The sequence below is a fragment of the Styela clava genome, chromosome 13, assembly GCF_964204865.1.
Source record: "Styela clava chromosome 13, kaStyClav1.hap1.2, whole genome shotgun sequence".
Classification (NCBI taxonomy): domain Eukaryota; kingdom Metazoa; phylum Chordata; class Ascidiacea; order Stolidobranchia; family Styelidae; genus Styela; species Styela clava.
In genome coordinates, this window is record NC_135262.1 from 13,448,765 (window position 1) to 13,466,538 (window position 17,774).

At 35.4% G+C, this 17,774-nt stretch overlaps 2 protein-coding genes across 3 annotated transcripts in view; one reads left to right on the forward strand and one right to left on the reverse strand.

Moving 5' to 3' along the window:
- Window positions 1-363: 363 nt before the first annotated feature.
- LOC120333081 (threonylcarbamoyladenosine tRNA methylthiotransferase-like) lies at window positions 364-8,209 on the forward strand. Its single transcript, XM_039400434.2, has 13 exons — window positions 364-682; window positions 2,491-2,603; window positions 3,313-3,397; window positions 4,066-4,332; window positions 4,442-4,545; window positions 4,841-5,007; window positions 5,109-5,227; window positions 5,465-5,552; window positions 6,101-6,220; window positions 6,597-6,743; window positions 7,213-7,276; window positions 7,883-7,983; window positions 8,057-8,209. The coding sequence occupies exons 1-13, from the start codon at window positions 519-521 to the stop codon at window positions 8,195-8,197; spliced, it is 1,680 nt and encodes a 559-aa protein (XP_039256368.2). The 5' UTR covers window positions 364-518; the 3' UTR covers window positions 8,198-8,209.
- Window positions 8,210-9,407: 1,198 nt separating this feature from the next.
- Window positions 9,408-17,774, reverse strand: part of LOC120332448 (proteasome subunit alpha type-7-like) — a 139,531-nt gene continuing 131,164 nt past the window's right edge. Inside the window, exons 1-7 of one of the 2 annotated variants that reach the window (XM_039399692.2) lie at window positions 12,784-12,802; window positions 12,563-12,687; window positions 11,604-11,730; window positions 11,287-11,411; window positions 10,781-10,903; window positions 10,170-10,352; window positions 9,408-9,722 (exon numbers count right to left, since the gene is read on the reverse strand). In XM_039399692.2, the coding sequence (XP_039255626.1) occupies window positions 9,618-9,722; window positions 10,170-10,352; window positions 10,781-10,903; window positions 11,287-11,411; window positions 11,604-11,730; window positions 12,563-12,661 (762 nt within the window). In that variant the 5' untranslated portion in view covers window positions 12,662-12,687; window positions 12,784-12,802 and the 3' untranslated portion in view covers window positions 9,408-9,617. Of the gene's footprint in view, window positions 9,723-10,169; window positions 10,353-10,780; window positions 10,904-11,286; window positions 11,412-11,603; window positions 11,731-12,562; window positions 12,688-12,783; window positions 12,803-17,774 lie in introns of those variants that run through there. The other variant, XM_078119146.1, reaches the window with a different exon arrangement.

Below are 17,774 nucleotides of genomic sequence, written 5' to 3' on the forward strand. Positions count from 1 at the left end.
GGTATCGTTGAAAATGACATTGATTACCGGTATGTGACTTCTCGTTTTCAAGTTAGTGAGTCACAACAAACAGCAAAATTCACATTGCAGCCTTGAGTACTATACTTTTTAGGAAACATTGTCTGAATTCGATACCGGTACCGGTTACACCTAAGTTAACTAATTCAAAGCATTCCTTACTTTCGGTGATAACAAAAAATTACCAGATTGGCTATAACTAGTATAGATGAACCAACGACTACGGTAACATACTGACATACGAGATGAACTCTGCCGTTCTGCATTCACTAACAAAAGCCAATCCGCCGACTAATTTTCGTTCGCTGACGTAAAAAGTGACCAAAATAATCCTGTGAACGATGGCGAATCTACGGTGACATCTAACGAGGAGACGGGAAGGGTTATTATATGTGTTTTCCATTTGCCGTGTTAGTTGTAACAGCGTGGTTTTTCTTTCCCGTGGTGTCAGACATCGGACTTCTTCTTTACTGATAAACTAATGTTTACAAAAGTGTACAATGGTGATTTGCAGCGACAATAATGTACTTGAGGACATAGAAGATGTTTCCCCAGATACCAGCCGCCTGTACGCTAATAAATCCAAGGTTGTTCCTAAAATTACAAATCATCGACTGAAAATTGAAAAATCAAATGCTGAAAGGATTGAAAATTTAAATGGAAGGTTAGTTGAAAATTTATTCGAATTGCTTCAATCCCACAATGTGGAAATAGCATTCCATAGGCTACAGGAGTGGTGACTCTTCTACGGCCCATGGGCCGGGGCCACGGCCCATCTAATTTGGCCACATTAGAAAAAATTCAATTATCCTACCAAATTTTTACAAAATTGTCAATATTCGAACCGAAAAAAATCGCGAGATGCCACCAAATTTTTTTCTTACGATAAGCCTTTATATAAAAATAAAGCAAAATACCAAGCAACAGAAAAAAATACTCCTGTAGTATGTGTACTAAGTTAGGGTTAGGACAAATTTTTCTCAGGTTTTTCACATTATAGTACATTATATTATGAGTTCGGGGACTGACTGTGTTAACCAAGTGAATAGTCCCTTTACACAACTTGATGGGCCGCGGCCCATGGGCCGTAGAGGAGTCACCACTTCCACTCTCCATAGGGCCCTAGGGACCAAATTAAAATGTGAAATGATTGCTCTGTTTTGGAGGCGCAGTTCTTACCACTTCATGGCAGCTCCTGTCACGAACGAACCGCGGCAGCTCTTGCCATGGTTTTATAGCGCTATTCAGTATTCAGTAATCAGTATTAACGGTATATTCACAAATTAATGTACCAGACTTTAATTGATCATGTGGAATTATATCTACTTAAACTCTAACCCTAACCCCAAATCCATCAAAACTGTATCCATAAGAAAAACGTTCCAACTTACCCAATATTTGTCACCATAAGGGACAGCCGTGTCTTTACGGCCCACCTGCCGTGGTTACGGCAGCAAAATTTTACCTGCCATTGGTTTTCAATTTGCTGCCGCGGTAACGGCAGCTCGACATTGGTTTGTGGCAGCTAAAATGTCAGTCGCCATAGAATTGGCCGTAGCGGCCATGGTATGGAAATACCGCCATGGTTTTGCGGCAGCTGCAGACGCCACAGAATACTTAAAACTGCACTTGCTGTTTTGGTTCAGATTTAAGCCACTACCGTATAAGATTATTATTTATTAGAGTGTAAATAACATTAATAAATGCTGTAATTAAAAATTGAAATATAAAATAGTGTTTCACATTCATTCAAATAATAGATACAACATTATTACAGCGATATTCACTAAAAATAAAATTCTGGGAATCTTTTATATTCACATTGTATCTGTCACAAACCGAAGAAATAAATAGACTTATATTTTTCGCTGCACTTTATAAGACTGTATAACGGAGTATGAACATATTTTTGTTGACTATATAAATATACTTCTTAGCGCATGGGTGTGCAACAAGTGGGCCACAACCAGTTGTGGGATTCAAATTTTTTGTCAGCCGCTTCTTTCATGAAACCCGTATTTTTCAGCTGGTTCTGTTACAAACAGAACATTGACAGTAATAGGGGTGAAAATACATGAACGTGAAATGTTTATTGCTCTTGTCGCTGCATTAAATCTTTCTCCTTTTTGCCAAGTGCGTTTATTGGCACAAGGCTGAGCAATAGGTGCCTTTTCTTCTCTTGCCTTTCCCGCATGGAAAAACTAAATTTTATGTGCGGCGCGGCTAGATGTCTGAAGTTGATTATGTTATGGCCCATCAACAAAAAATGTTGCACACCCCTGTCTTAGTGTACATGAATCTGATGCCCACTACCTCACCAGCATGCTATAAGTTGGGTAGAGAATGACAAATTCAAAACATTTCGGTTTTTCAAAATTATATTAGTTTCTCACACAGGCTTCTTGTGCAGAGCCTTGTTCACAGAAAATAATAAATATGTCGTATCAAAAATTTAAAATATTCTCTTTGCAGCATCATTCCTGGCACCCAGAGAATTTACATGCAAACATGGGGTTGTTCTCATAATTCTTCAGACTCTGAATACATGGCTGGACAACTTGCAGCATTCGGATATCAAATATCAGGTATCAAGTAGAATTGAAAACTTGAAAACTGTTTTAAATAAAGTTTGTTCGCAGTTCACAACTTGGACAAGAGTAGACCTATATCTTGTTTTAAGAACAATTTTGATACATAAGATTAAGAAGTTTATTTGTGTATCCAATTTGTTCGCTTATTGGACACAAAAGTGGACCTATGTATCGTTTTCTTAAATCATTGTTGTTGTAGCTGGTTGATTGTTTTTGCAGAAAAAACTTTTCAGGGTAAATAATGAACAAATCAATTTAAAATCGTCAGTAGGCTACTTGAAGATAAAAAGAAGTCGCTAGAAGAATATTATTTTTATTGTTTCCAATTTCCTCTGAGTTCCATGGAACCCCATGTTACGCCTAATATTTTGCACTTTTTATTCACTTGTGCTGACCACCTCCGCCACACTTGTCCACCAATTTTTTCCGTAAATTAGATTCTTCTGCTTATCAGGTCTTGAGGTACGGTACCAATACGCAACCTTCGTGTCCATTTGTATATTGCTCTCTACTTTTTAAAATAATTGTTTCCCTGATTAAGGAATCTCTTAATCACTAGTTACAAATTATTTTTTTGATGTTTTTGTCTATTATATCTGTAGTTTTGTTATCAAATGAATGGATGTAATTCACGGATATTTTTATAAGCATCTTCGAATGCTAGTTCTATTTTGTATTTATGAATATAACCTAATATTTTCAGATGATTGTCAGAATTCTGATTTATGGCTTCTAAATAGTTGTACAGTGAAAAATCCAGCTGAAGATCATTTCAGAAATATGATCAAGTAAGATTAATAATAATAACAATATTTTAAAAAGACACAATTTTTACCACTGCTTTAAAACAGTTCTTCAATGCATCTAATAATAAAAGCTCAATCCTGACAAGAAGTCTTTGTTTAATATGAGCTAATCTGGTCTTCATATATTTACCGTACTCAAATTTGTCTCGAAACCCTGTTGCCAGAACTGAGTATGCACCTATAATATATATTGCACCCAATGAACACAAAATATTTTAGGGTTAGTTACTGCAGCCAAAATAATGCTCAAAATAGTTAGGTCTAGAGATACGATGCTGTATAAAAAGGGATCTAAAAAGACTAAATATTTTCTTCTGACGTTTTGCCTTTTATGGTTACTTCTTGAAGATATGTATAAATTCTAAATAGTTGACCTAAAGATCATCGCAGCAGGATTAAGGTTATATCACATTCTAAGGTCTTGAGAAAACACATTTTTCTTATAGCCAAACCAGTAAAATGGACATTTAAGGTACTAGCTAGAATCAAAACTAAAACAGGTACATTCTTAAATATCAAGACCAAAAGATTTCCAATCGTTCATAAAGACAGAAGATAAAAATATGTTACATGAGCTACTTTGGCTTCCCTGCTGCGATGTGATGTAAAATTTATTTGTGTATTATATACATATTCATTGAAAATTATAGGAAGGCTCAGGACCTTACTATACCAGTAGTAGTGGCCGGATGTGTTCCTCAAGCTGCCCCCAGACAAGAATACACGAAAGGGTTATCGTTGATCGGAGTACAACAAATTGACCGTGTGGTAGAAGTTGTCGAGGAAACTTTGAAAGGGAACACTGTGCGTTTGTTTGGTCAAAAGAAAGAAAATGGAAGAAAAACTGGGGGTGCTCGCCTGGATTTACCGAAGATACGAAGGAACCCACTGATTGAAATTATAAGCGTTAATACAGGGTTTGTAGTGTTTTTATATTTATATCTTGGAGAGAATAGAGGGGAAAATAGTTTGAAGATACATAATTCACTGCACTTGTATATGTATATATCAATTCTCTTTATCTAGGTGCTTGAATGCATGTACATATTGCAAAACAAAGCATGCTCGTGGTGAACTGGGAAGTTATTCAATTGAAGAAATAACACAGAGAGCCGAGCAATCATTTAAAGGTGTGTTCGGTGTTTTTAAGATGCAGTCTCTTACCCAATAACTTTTGGATGGGTTCTCTTCCATCTAGTAGTTTTCTTGATTGTGCTATCTTGAAGTATAGTATTGGATGATTCTTTATATCATGGCTGTTCAGGTAAAAATCTCTGGTTCAAATCCCATGTCTGCCGCTTCATCCAGCGATAATGAGTAGGCAATATGGAGCGGAAAGATTACTGCTGTTCTAAACAGCAGTAGTTTCGAAGTGAAAAATGTATAAAGTCGTTGTCAAGATTCCCTTTATTTTTACATTTACAGAGGGTGTTGTTGAAATATGGTTAACAAGTGAAGACACTGGAGCATATGGAAGAGATATTGGTGTTTCACTTCCTCAGTTGTTGTGGGAATTGGTCAAAGTGATACCAGAAGGATGCATGTTGAGGGTTGGAATGACAAATCCACCTTATATATTAGAACACCTTGAGGTTAGAAATCAGTGTGTTATGTATTGTTTTTGATTGCTATTTTTCTGAATTCTGTTTCAGAGTAGATGTACTTCACTATCCCCTTTTTTTTCTCAATTTAGGAAATGGCAAAAATTTTGAACCATCCAAGAGTATATGCTTTTATGCATGTACCAGTACAGGCAGGATCAAACAGAACATTATATGAAATGAGAAGAGAATACACACAAGAAGATTTTTGGTAGGAAAGGATTTCTATATGTATCCCAAAAGAAGAGAAAAGCCAATGAGACAGCGTAATTTTTAGCCAACGATTTCCAACGAAAGTTAATATTCATAAAAACTATAATTGTAATCTCTGCAGACGCAAGTGGGCCAGATAAAACACTTCGGAGAGTCGGATCTGACTTGTGGGCTGTAATTTGCCCACGCCTGAATTGTATGTTTGATTTGTTGCTCATTCTATTTTTTATTCCAGTAATGTCGTTGACTTCTTACAAAGTAAGGTTCCGGGAATTTCAATTGCAACTGATATTATTTGTGGATTTCCAACAGAAACAGAAGAAGTATGTGAATTATAGATCTTTCATGATGCTGATTTATAATGTATTGTACCCTATATTAATATTATTTTCGACAAAAGCTCTGAAATTTGTATAACATTGTATTCAATAAACCTGTTTTACTGTGATGACGGTCAAAACAATATAATTATATCCATATTACGTCCATGTCCCCTCATTCAGTTATTACTAGTTCAGGTCTGTGTATCGAATTGGCGTATTCATTATGCTGAGCGATAAGAACACTCTTGCAATCACCACTCTGATGTCTGTACATGCTCCACTGAGGACGACCGTGTGAGAAATGATTGCTAGAGTGCAAACCTTGCTTGTAAGGTGGTCCACACCACTGGTCAAACGAATAGCTAATTAACTGTTATTTACGCAACATTCAGGAGAGATCGTTTCTGGTTGGCCATATGCTCAAACTGCCCTAACGGTGTATTTCATACACAAACCCCTGTGATAAAAGTAAAAATTCCATCCAAGTATGGTTTCACTTATTAATCCTTATTTTTCTTTGTTAATATTTGTATATACTGCTCTGATAGGACTTTGAAGAAACAATGAAATTATGCGAAAAATATAAGTTTCCAAGCTTGTTTATGAACCAGTTTTTTCCAAGACCTGGAACACCGGCTGCGAAAATGCCACAAATAAATAGGCAAGAGGTAACAGATTTGATGTTTGAATATATTCTGGGGAAAATTTTTTAATCTGCATTGTGTAGTATCAATTATATCCCATGTTCGAGGAGAAAATATATTGCGCAAAATTTATGTGTATACCAACTTTGGAAATGTACTTAATCAAAGATTGACTGTACTTCTAGCTTTATTTTTTTACCTATGGTTGATTTTGTTTTGTTGTTTCAAATTTTTATAAACCAGTTGTAATTAGGTATCAGTACATAAATTTTGATATAATTTTATTAGTTCAAGAGTATTCGTATACATTACCTATGTCCTATACTACACTTGATCTCGATTTTCAAGTGCGCTTCTGAATCGAACCTTACCTATTACATTTTTCTTTGATTTTTTATAGATCAAGAAAAGAACGAAGCGGCTTTCAGAATTATTTCAATCATATAAACCATATGAACATAAATTAGGAACACGACAAACTGTCCTTGTCACCGAAATCTCGCACGACAGGAAACATTTCGTCGGACATAATAAATATTATGAACAGGTATATTTATAGACTGCTGGTTGGATGATTCCAGGAAACTGAAACTTTCAGTTCTGTGTTACCAATTGATTGAATATTTAAGGCAGGAGTGTCCAACCTGCGGGCCGCATGCGGGCAAAATGCAACCCACAAGGAAAAATTGTTCGACTGGCATAGAACTGCCAATTTTAAATGGTGTGCGGCACGCAAAACGAGTTTCCTAATTTAGTTTAATCTGGTACATGCGAGTAATTCCAATCTTTTGGTGTTGCAAAGCCTTACCTGGGTCAAATTTGAACTATATTTTAGTGCTGGCATGGGTATTTATTCAAAATAAATTAGAACTCTTCTTGATAAGGTACAGTCGTACATCATTCTTTTAGTTGGGATTGTCATATAATGTATATCCTGGATTTGTAAACTCACAGAGTCTAAATGCTTCGTATGTGTCGATTTTGTCTTGTATAGAATGAATTTTTGATATTTTTAGGTTTTAATATCAATGGAAGAAGATTTGATGGGGAAGATGTTTGATGTTGATATTTATGAAACAGGTATGTTTCATTTACTCTGTTTTGTCTCCATATTATTTATGCAGTTCTTTAGTATTTTCTGTAAATGGATGCAAGGTACATTCCATGTCTAGTATGAAAACAATTCACTGGTCAAATGATTCTAATTCAAACAGCTTTTGATGATTGGAATAAGCTTGGGAATATAAAGAACAGTGTGACCCAAAAAAGCAGAACCCAGGTCATTTGGAATATATTCCAGAGCAGTGGGCCTCACAAGGGGGTCTTTGAGCTAATTAAAAAATAATATATGTGTCAGATTTGATCTCACCCACCTTATTTTAGTTATAATCATTTCTTCGTTTTGGATATTTTGAGGCGGGCACGAGACTTTCTAAAAAGGGGGCACGGCCTAGAAGTTTGAGAACCCTTTTGTGCAAAGCGTCCTAGATTGCTGTGACATTTGGTGTTTAGTGTTAAATAAATCTTCGTTTTCTCAAATTTGGCTAAGAAACTCCATTTTTGGAGGCTTACCCTGTAAGTCGGACTAAATATAATGGCCATTTTTTATGTTATAAAATAAATTGATAGCTAAAATTATCTGGCTGAATATAAATTACTAATTTGCCCATACTTTCAATATTACAGGGAAACATTTTCTGAAAGGTTCCAGAGTGAAAGATAGCGAGGCATCTTGTCCAGGTTTGAGTGATGCTTTACCGAAAGGCCAAATCTCTGGATTCGGTCAGGTAGTATTATTTATCTTCGCTACCAGAAGAAATGAACTGTGGGACATATAATATCCTAATTTTCCAATTCTAGGTTTCACAAGTACCTGAAGACGAAGTTCTTTTTATGAAAGGAAATTTAAAAGCGATTGAAAGATATTTACCAATGATTTTATTAATGCTAGCTGTGTTTTTATCCCTTGCTGTCAAGTATTACAATAAATACATTTCCTGATTTCAAACCTTATATACTATTGGAGTTGAAATTCCAAATAAGCAGGTTCAAGTGTTTTTTATTGGTTTTTCGAGGCCATGAAAAAGCAGGTCAGGTACCGTAGATATTATGATCTGGGACAGATTTCATCCTAGGACAGGATAGATGGGGATCACTGCCTTGAGGTAATCTGTTGTCTCCCAATTAGTTTGTCATAATACCTCAAAGTTAACTCGTTGGGATCTATGTTGAAGCAAATGGTGTCGAAGCTTACTTTGTGGATACCAAGTACAGTCAGATGAAATTTATATATTTTCAAAACAAGGTAACCAATATCAATTCCCGATTAGAAATTCCTTTTAGACTGGTTGAGGATATGGTTTTTCTGCAAAAGTATGTTTGGTATTGGTGACAAAAGTCAAAATTATGACTTGAAAAGTATCCAAGGTGGCAAGTACGTTGGTGCGTGAGGAAGATTGTAGTCCCCTAATGGCTATACATTGAATACCTTGCATTGCCGCTTCACGCACTTGTGGCAAGCCTATGAATTTGCAGGCTGCAAATCATACAAGTGACCTTAGTAGGTCAGGGATGAATAAAATGGGCACGAGTGTCAATGTGGCACTTAAAGAGCTTTGATGTGGCATGCGAACAGTTTGGTAAAGAGTAATTCTTGTATTTATAATGAATCCTACCTTTGCATTCTTCAGTTGTCTGTAAGGTTAGTAGGCTACCATTAGCTTTTTTAGCACATAGTAGTAAAACTAACACTAAAAAGTTGAAATTCGCACCGATTGTAGCAATAAGCAAAACCTTTCGTTGAAAAAGAAAACCAGATGAAATCACAAGACTGTAAGACCTATCATCTTATCGAATGGTTTGTGGTATTTCGATGCGTTTTACGGAAGCTTGTTTACAATATCCACAATTTCTCAAACATGTGGTGGCACAAATCCTCATTCGAGTTGTGTACCCATGTTGAAGGACAGTGTTTCCAATTTGTATTGAAGTGTAACACAATAGTAATTGTATACATTCGAACTATCACAGCGTAAAAACTAGGCAGCAGCTGTTTTGCTAAGTGAAGCTGTGCCGTGATGCGATTTCAAAAACTCGCCGAGAAGTTATAAGCACCTCTTTCAAAAAATTTGGGTCGCTTGTGGAAAAGGTTGGGAACCACTGCTATCTATAGCGTATATTTTCCATCTCATGAACTCAACACGTTGACATATATCTTCAGGCTAAATTTACTTTTCAAAAATCTTACTTCTCGGATGTAATTGGTAATTTATAATTACATTCGAATAAAGCAACAAATGCTAGAAACAGAAAGATATGGCCGGCCAGGCCTGACAGCGGCTGCACTTTGGAACATAACATTCCCTCATGCCGTTGCAATGACTACAATCATGTTGGTTTAAGAGTTAAAAATGAGCAGTGACTATGAAGATGATTTTCCTAGTTTTTGTTGCTTCTTTTCAGCTTCCTCTGCCTTTTCCTTTTCAACTTCTTCAACAAGTTTTTCAATTTCTGCTGTTGTCATCATCTATATGAGAAAAATTGTAATTAAAGTGTTAGAATTAACCATGTTGGCATCCCATCCCTGTAAAATTGTAACATATACCCCAAAGTCTAACCTCATTTTGGTTTAAATTTTATTACTAGAGAAAATAATACGAACACAATTTCTTTTAGTCATGAATAGGGATAGATATGTAGGGTCCCAATTCACCAACTCATTCATAGAGAGCTAATATACTGCCACATCGACAAGTGGGTTTGATTTGTAGGGCAGCTTCATAAGTCAATACTACTAATCAAATATTTTCAAATGTCTCCAGTCTAAATGTTAAACAATCTGCATAAAGTTTTGTTACAAAAAGTAGGTTGTGGTTTTAAAAGTATGAAAACGCGAAGGTGAGACACATAAAGACATCAGACCGAGTGTAAATGAAACGACTAATTTTTTCAAACAAATGGGACACAAACTTACCCTCATAGGTTGCTTATGTTTTATAACCGCAAGTTCAATACTTTTACTTCCAGATTGAACAACTTCTAACAAAGCTCTTGCTGTAAGTTTGATTGTAGCAGCTTCACTGTTTGATACTTCTTCCTTGTAGTGTTCTTCCAAAAATTCTCTCACTGTTTTTGCACTTCGTCCAATCGCATTTGCCTGTATGCATAATAGAAAATTAAAAGTAGGAAGGCTGATAAATAAAGGTTGTTTATCGCTCTAAATTTTATCAGATGTAACTTCTGTTACAGAGTGACCAGAAAAAACAAAACCCATAAATTTCTCAACTTCTGCGTAAATTAATAAAAAATTTGTTTAACACATAACACTCTAAGATCTGTTTGTGTAGAGTACCTAAAAATTTCAGTCATCTCGGATGCTTTGCATGAAATCTATGTTCTCTCTATAATATGTTCCAAATGTTCAGGGTTCTGTTTTTTTGCGTCACTCTGTAGTTGTCCTGAAATGTCCGTGCAATCTTGTTTTCATGCTCATATGGATCGCTTATGAGCTTTAATATTGAGAGGGGAATCATATTATGTCTGTCCTACAAAATGATAGTTAAGAAGTAAACATATAACCCATACCTTCCATTCATGGTATGTACCGGATGGATCAGTTTGATATAGCCGAGGTGTTCCGTCGTCATCAAATCCGGCGACTAATGCAGATAATCCGAAAGGTCGTCGACCAGTGCTTTGAGTGTATCTCTGTAGTTTAAAAAAAAAAGATTTTTATATAAACTTGATCAAACAAGCGCAAGCTGGTACAACTAAATACATTACCGATAGTGCAGACCAATGACACAATGCGAATGATACAAGAAATACCTCTGGTACAAGACTAGAAAGACTTTGAGCCAACAATATCAAGGAAGGTTTGATTGTTTTATGCTAGCAATGACATTTTAATGGCCCAGTATACCCAAGTCCATGCTTCCGAAAACAAACAATATAACTAATCCCATACCCGACTTGGAATGGTAACCGGACGAGAGGCCATGGTTCGTCATATGGATAAGCCGTCTTATCGGCTTTCCTCTCCCCCGGGATAAATATGTAAATCCTATCCTATCCTATACTTTTAAAAATACCTGTTTTAGACTTGCAATGTATCTTGTGATATATTCAACAGTAACAGGATCTTCCATTGATAATTGATAACTTTGACACTCAATCCTAGCACGATTTATAATAACTCTTGCATCTGCAGTTAAACCTGAAAAATAGAATTAACTTTTTTTTACATTGATTGTATTTGTAGTGAAATAAAATTGATATAGCTCCTCTTGGTATGCCATGGCCCGTGGATTGCATGTATGAGTGCTTCTATGAGTACGTTTCTCAATTTTGAGGGCTTGGTGCCTTGTTTTGAGTATTTCCAAAAAATATAATATATTGTTTCTTATACCTGCAAAAGACATGCTGATATGATCGTCAATGTTGCAGATTTTTCTTACTGTTCTTTCTTCTTGCAACTTGGCTACAGATTTTTTCTCAACACCCAACACAACAACATTTTTCCCTCGGACCCCGACCTAAAAACATTAGAAAATATCGTTGTAGTTTTAGATTTTTGCAAACAGAAGAAATAAGATGAATCAAAAATAGACAGGCATAACGTTATGCTACCATGTTATTGAAAACAACAATTCCATCTCCAGAGGATCTATAATATTGAAACAAAAGAATTTCCGAAAGTGCTTCATGCTTTACATATCTGCTGATCAATTACAGAATTAGGCTTTTTATATATCTGTATATAACTGCATCTAGAGAAGTTCATATTTTTCATACAGTAAGGTTCTGGACAAGCTGTCTCATATAGCATGTATAGGCGAGAAGTTGCTACATTTCAGGGTTTAATAACTAGAATCTTGTAAATTCAACATTGCATATTTTATTTATCAAGGTTACATGTGAACCAGGAAGCTGCAAGTCAGCAAGTACGGTAGTGATATCAATGTAGTTTAACAAGCAGACATGGCTACTGAACTACCATCAATGAATTTTCAACATGTCAGCATGTAATTATTCTCAATTTACAGATTTATGCACTTGTTGTGCTAAACCACTAGAGACTACAGGAATTTACTCTCTGTGATTTGCAATGCTCTCATATTTCGGTAATTGCTGAATTAGAAAACCTCAATACAATAGCTGAATAGCCAATGGCAGTATGGGATGAAGGTGGAATTTCATCTGTTTACTTTGTCCAGTTGTCTGATTTATATATTTACATATGGAAATTAACATTTGTTACTACTGTTTTGTATATATACCGATATATATTTGACACCAAATACCTAAAGTCAATACTTTCAGACTCTACAATGCACTATACACAGATACATGTTACACAAAACTTACAGCGGTAGAACCTTTTTTTACGGCTTCTTGCGCATATTCTACTTGAAAAAGATGACCATCTGGAGAAAATACTGTTATGGCACGATCATATCGCGACATATTGTTGCCGATTAATTATATTTGACCTAAATATCAAGATAGTGAAGGTTTACAGGTTAATATCAGAAACAAACGGGCAGAACTGCAGAACGCAAAACACAGACCACAAAATTAAACCGAACCTCAATGTCTCAAACTCGACGACCGCTGTGAAGCTAGTAGAATTTGACCTTTGTGTGCGGCGAGGCGAAAAGGTTAAAATTCTTGGCAGAATTGTAGGCGTGTCATTATTTACAACTGAAAAAATGTAGACAGGTAAAATTAACATAACAAAAAAGGAAAGATATTTATTAAATAAAACTAAAATTACCATTTACAAAGCAAAAGCATTAATTGCTTGATAAAATAAGCATAATAAATAGTTAGCAACTAATTTTTTATAAATATCCCGTGTTGATTATGCCTTTATTCATCAAAATTACGTAAAGCGAAAAAGGGTTAAATTTTGCAATTTTCAAATGTTAATAGAAATATGTTCCGCTCAAGAGGCAAGCGATTTTAAAATTTCATGTCAAAGTAGAATATATTAAGTTTATCACACACATTGAACCTAAAACTACTCGAACTTAGAAAAGGGAGTACTCCCCTGTTGAAGATACCCCTTTTCATCAAAATTACGTAAAGCGAAAAAGGGTTAAATTTTGCAATTTTCAAATGTTAATAGAAATATGTTCCGCTCAAGAGGCACGCGATTTTATAATTTCATATCAAAGTAGAATATATTAAGTTTATTACACACATTGAACCTAAAACTACTCGAACTTAGAAAAGGGAGTACTCCCCTGTTGAAGATACCCCTTTTCATCAAAATTACGTAAAGCGAAAAAGGGTTAAATTTTGCAATTTTCAAATGTTAATAGAAATATGTTCCGCTCAAGAGGCACGCGATTTTATAATTTCATATCAAAGTAGAATATATTAAGTTTATCACACACATTGAACCTAAAACTACTCGAACTTAGAAAAGGGAGTACTCCCCTGTTGAAGATACCCCTTTTCATCAAAATTACGTAAAGCAAAAAAGGGTTAAATTTTGCAATTTTCAAATGTTAATAGAAATATGTTCCGCTCAAGAGGCACGCGATTTTATAATTTCATATCAAAGTAGAATATATTAAGTTTATCACACACATTGAACCTAAAACTACTCGAACTTAGAAAAGGGAGTACTCCCCTGTTGAAGATACCCCTTTTCATCAAAATTACGTAAAGCGAAAAAGGGTTAAATTTTGCAATTTTCAAATGTTAATAGAAATATGTTCCGCTCAAGAGGCACGCGATTTTATAATTTCATATCAAAGTAGAATATATTAAGTTTATCACACACATTGAACCTAAAACTACTCGAACTTAGAAAAGGGAGTACTCCCCTGTTGAAGATACCCCTTTTCATCAAAATTACGTAAAGCGAAAAAGGGTTAAATTTTGCAATTTTCAAATGTTAATAGAAATATGTTCCGCTCAAGAGGCACGCGATTTTATAATTTCATATCAAAGTAGAATATATTAAGTTTATCACACACATTGAACCTAAAACTACTCGAACTTAGAAAAGGGAGTACTCCCCTGTTGAAGATACCCCTTTTCATCAAAATTACGTAAAGCGAAAAAGGGTTAAATTTTGCAATTTTCAAATGTTAATAGAAATATGTTCCGCTCAAGAGGCACGCGATTTTATAATTTCATATCAAAGTAGAATATATTAAGTTTATCACACACATTGAACCTAAAACTACTCGAACTTAGAAAAGGGAGTACTCCCCTGTTGAAGATACCCCTTTTCATCAAAATTACGTAAAGCGAAAAAGGGTTAAATTTTGCAATTTTCAAATGTTAATAGAAATATGTTCCGCTCAAGAGGCACGCGATTTTATAATTTCATATCAAAATAGAATATATTAAGTTTATCACACACATTGAACCTAAAACTACTCGAACTTAGAAAAGGGAGTACTCCCCAGTTGAGATACCCCTTTTCATCAAAATTACCAATAACAGCTGAATATGGCAAACTTAATTGACTATAACTCTGCGACAAATAAAGATATAATATTCATTTTGAAATCGATGGAAATATATTTAAACCGTGCCGTGCCTATTTTGCTCATTTTCACAGAATTGTTGTAAGTTAGCAAGGTAATTGATTGCAGATTTTGTCGATGTGAATATTGTTAAAATTGATCCATCCAACGTCGATTTATTGTGCAAGAAAGAAAGTCAGCTTCTTGGGCCACTATAGTGGTCCGTGGCAGCAAAAGTGTTAGGGCTAACATTTGGCAGGTCGTTAACATATGCATCGCAAATTTTGCTACAAAGGTTAATAACAAACAATTTGTTATTTTTGTTTTGACGGATACTTGTCCCACGACTTTTAAAAGTGAAAGTATAATTCTATAAACCTTGCAGGAGAAGCGCACGACCCCCTCAAATCGTTGATACCCAGGGCCAAAATAATTAGATCCACATTTTAAATACTGTGCCATGTAAGATCTCGGCAATTCCATGCGAAAGTTTTCCTCCGGGGATCGTGCACACAGAAAAATTGAATTCGCAGCCTTAAAATAACAACTTTCTGATAAAACAATAATACAAATAATAATAATTCGAGCAGGTGAATAGCTTTAAAAAAATTCTGTTGGGGTTGGGAGAAGAGTATGCATGTTACCTCTAGCACAGGGGTCGGCAACCTTTTGAACTCGGCGTGCCAGTTTATGAATAATGAGCACCTTTGCGTGCCAAACATTTTTATGCGTATGGTTTGCATAGCCATCTACCTGGTTTGAATAGTAAGCGGTTGAGCAACAAAATCATTTTATTGGATAACGTGCATGTAAAATAGCTTACGATAGCTTTCGGCATACGGCATTTCTACGCCCGACCTGTCTGTCTTTGGACGACCTAAGTAATAGGTATTAATTAAGGCCACTCGCGATTAGTTTTGTAGCCAGAAACAATGAAATCGCGATAAATACTAAAGAAGATAAAATTTATTTTGGTACTCCCGTATTATGTGCACCGTGATGGCGTACACCGTAACGTAGTATGTGTACCAGGTTAGGGTTAGGCTATAATTTCAGGTACAAATACTACAGGAGTCATTTGGCTAGTCCCCAAACTCGTAATAGAACTAGAGATTTATCGGTAACGGTATCGGCAATGACGTTTTTAATATTACGTAGTAATTATGAAGAAATATATCAACACAGCACATAACAAAAAGTAACTATAGGCGCCCAGTTTCAAATCATACAGTGGAATTGGGGTCCTTATCAACGGCTTGGGTTGCCACTTCTGGATACATTTTTTTTGAATCGAATCTCGAATCAAAAATTTTCGAATCGAATCTTTCCGAATCTGATTCCATTAAACTTTTTTTTGTTTATTGAATGCGTATGTTTGCTCAAAGTCACAAAAAAGCTCAAATCTAGAAGAGAAAAACTTGAAAGTGAAATAAGCTATATAGCAAGGATGATAAGGGTTTTTCAGTGAATAAGCCACACTTATTTCCATCATGATAAAAAAAAAGATGTAGGTCATAGATATCCCCAATAAATGCATTGAGGAAAAACTTGCTGTTGCAACTTATCTGTGAGTCTTACAATATTGAGTTATTATTGTGTATCTTTGAGCTCCAAACACGCTGTACTCGTATCAGGACTGAGGCAACTTGACGGAATTCATATAAGAAAATAAGCAGGAAACAGTTGTACTGTTATGCCATAAACCCAATAACAGCACTGCTTTCCCTAGTCCCACACCAGTATATGTGGTGTTTCACTTCTTGTTATATTGAATTGAGGCCGGCCTTATTAGCGATTCTTTATCTTCGAAATTTTCAGTACAATATTTTATATTTATGCTAGCAACATAGAGTAATATGACAAAAACATTCTAATTGCATCTGAATTACTATAAATGGGAAATGCTTGCAAGAATATGACTGAAGACAATAAAATTAACCACGATTAATTACATTAATTTCGAGAAAAACAATCGTTCACCCGACTACGATTGCGAACAAAACTTTCCATAAATATTGCAGACAATGTTATTTGTAGCTAACAGCGTTATTGGCTAACTAAGTCTTCATTATTATCGTGGACTACGTTTAATTTCGTAATTCAGAAAGTCCAAATGTGCATAACGGACGCCGCGCTGACCAGCGATAATTGGTCGACGCTTCATCTCGATCAAACAGGGCTAAAGTAAGACGACATTCGCACAGTATGCTTGGTCTGGTATGAAATCTGGCACGTGTTGATTTAAACAGTGCACAAGTATAAAACAGTGCACAAGTTGCCTTACCTCAAGTATTATTTACTCCCACCTGTCCGTTTTGACATTTGCTAGAAATAATCCGAAATGTTTTATTCCCGCTTGTATCGCGCTAACAGAATTAAAAGTAAGTATATACTACTTTTTTTTTGTATTAGCTATTACATTATGCCCCCCTGATTTCGTTTACCGCCACTCGAGTGGAAGCCTGACAAACGCAAACAAAATAAATATATATTTTAAGTTGAGAAACATGATTGTCAATTAACATTGCCGGTCGATGAACTCATTCAGTAATAGTTCTCTTCAATTGTACGAAAAATAATTCACTCATAACAAAGTTCAAATTAAATTTCAATCAAAATTAAATATTATCTAGACGTCGGTAGCTGATTCTTTATCTAATCATGACAGGGCGTACAATAACTCAGTCGCAGCGCAGGTGTGCTGTTGAAAATTTTCATCAAAATTATCACGAATTTTTAAGTATACGATCTATTTAAATTCGCGCATGATAGAAACTTAGGCTATTTAGTGGAAAACTGAACTTGCAGTTTGGTGGAAATTACGCCACACATCATCTCGAGTGATGCGTAGAAGAGTGTGTTGTGCCGAATTTGAAACAAATGAGTCAATCACGAAAAATTTATTTTCATTCATTTCCGTCCCGTAATTTGATGTTATTTGGAGTGCCGCATAAACGCATTCGGCAGTTTTAACGCCGCCGAAAACAACGATTAACAAATGTTGAATGTATTTCTTTTGGTCCCGTAATTTGGTGTTATTTGGAGTGCGCATGCACGCATTCGGCAGATTTAAAGCCGCCGAAAACAACGAT

Bases quoted from the DNA above. Each gene is read 5' to 3' on its own strand.
- LOC120333081 (XM_039400434.2), top strand. From the start codon at position 519: ATGGTGATTTGCAGCGACAATAATGTACTTGAGGACATAGAAGATGTT. The intron at 683-2,490 runs GTTAGTTGAAAA...TTCTCTTTGCAG, and splicing joins ATTGAAAATTTAAATGGAAG to CATCATTCCTGGCACCCAGA. The intron at 6,221-6,596 runs GTAACAGATTTG...GATTTTTTATAG, and splicing joins CACAAATAAATAGGCAAGAG to ATCAAGAAAAGAACGAAGCG.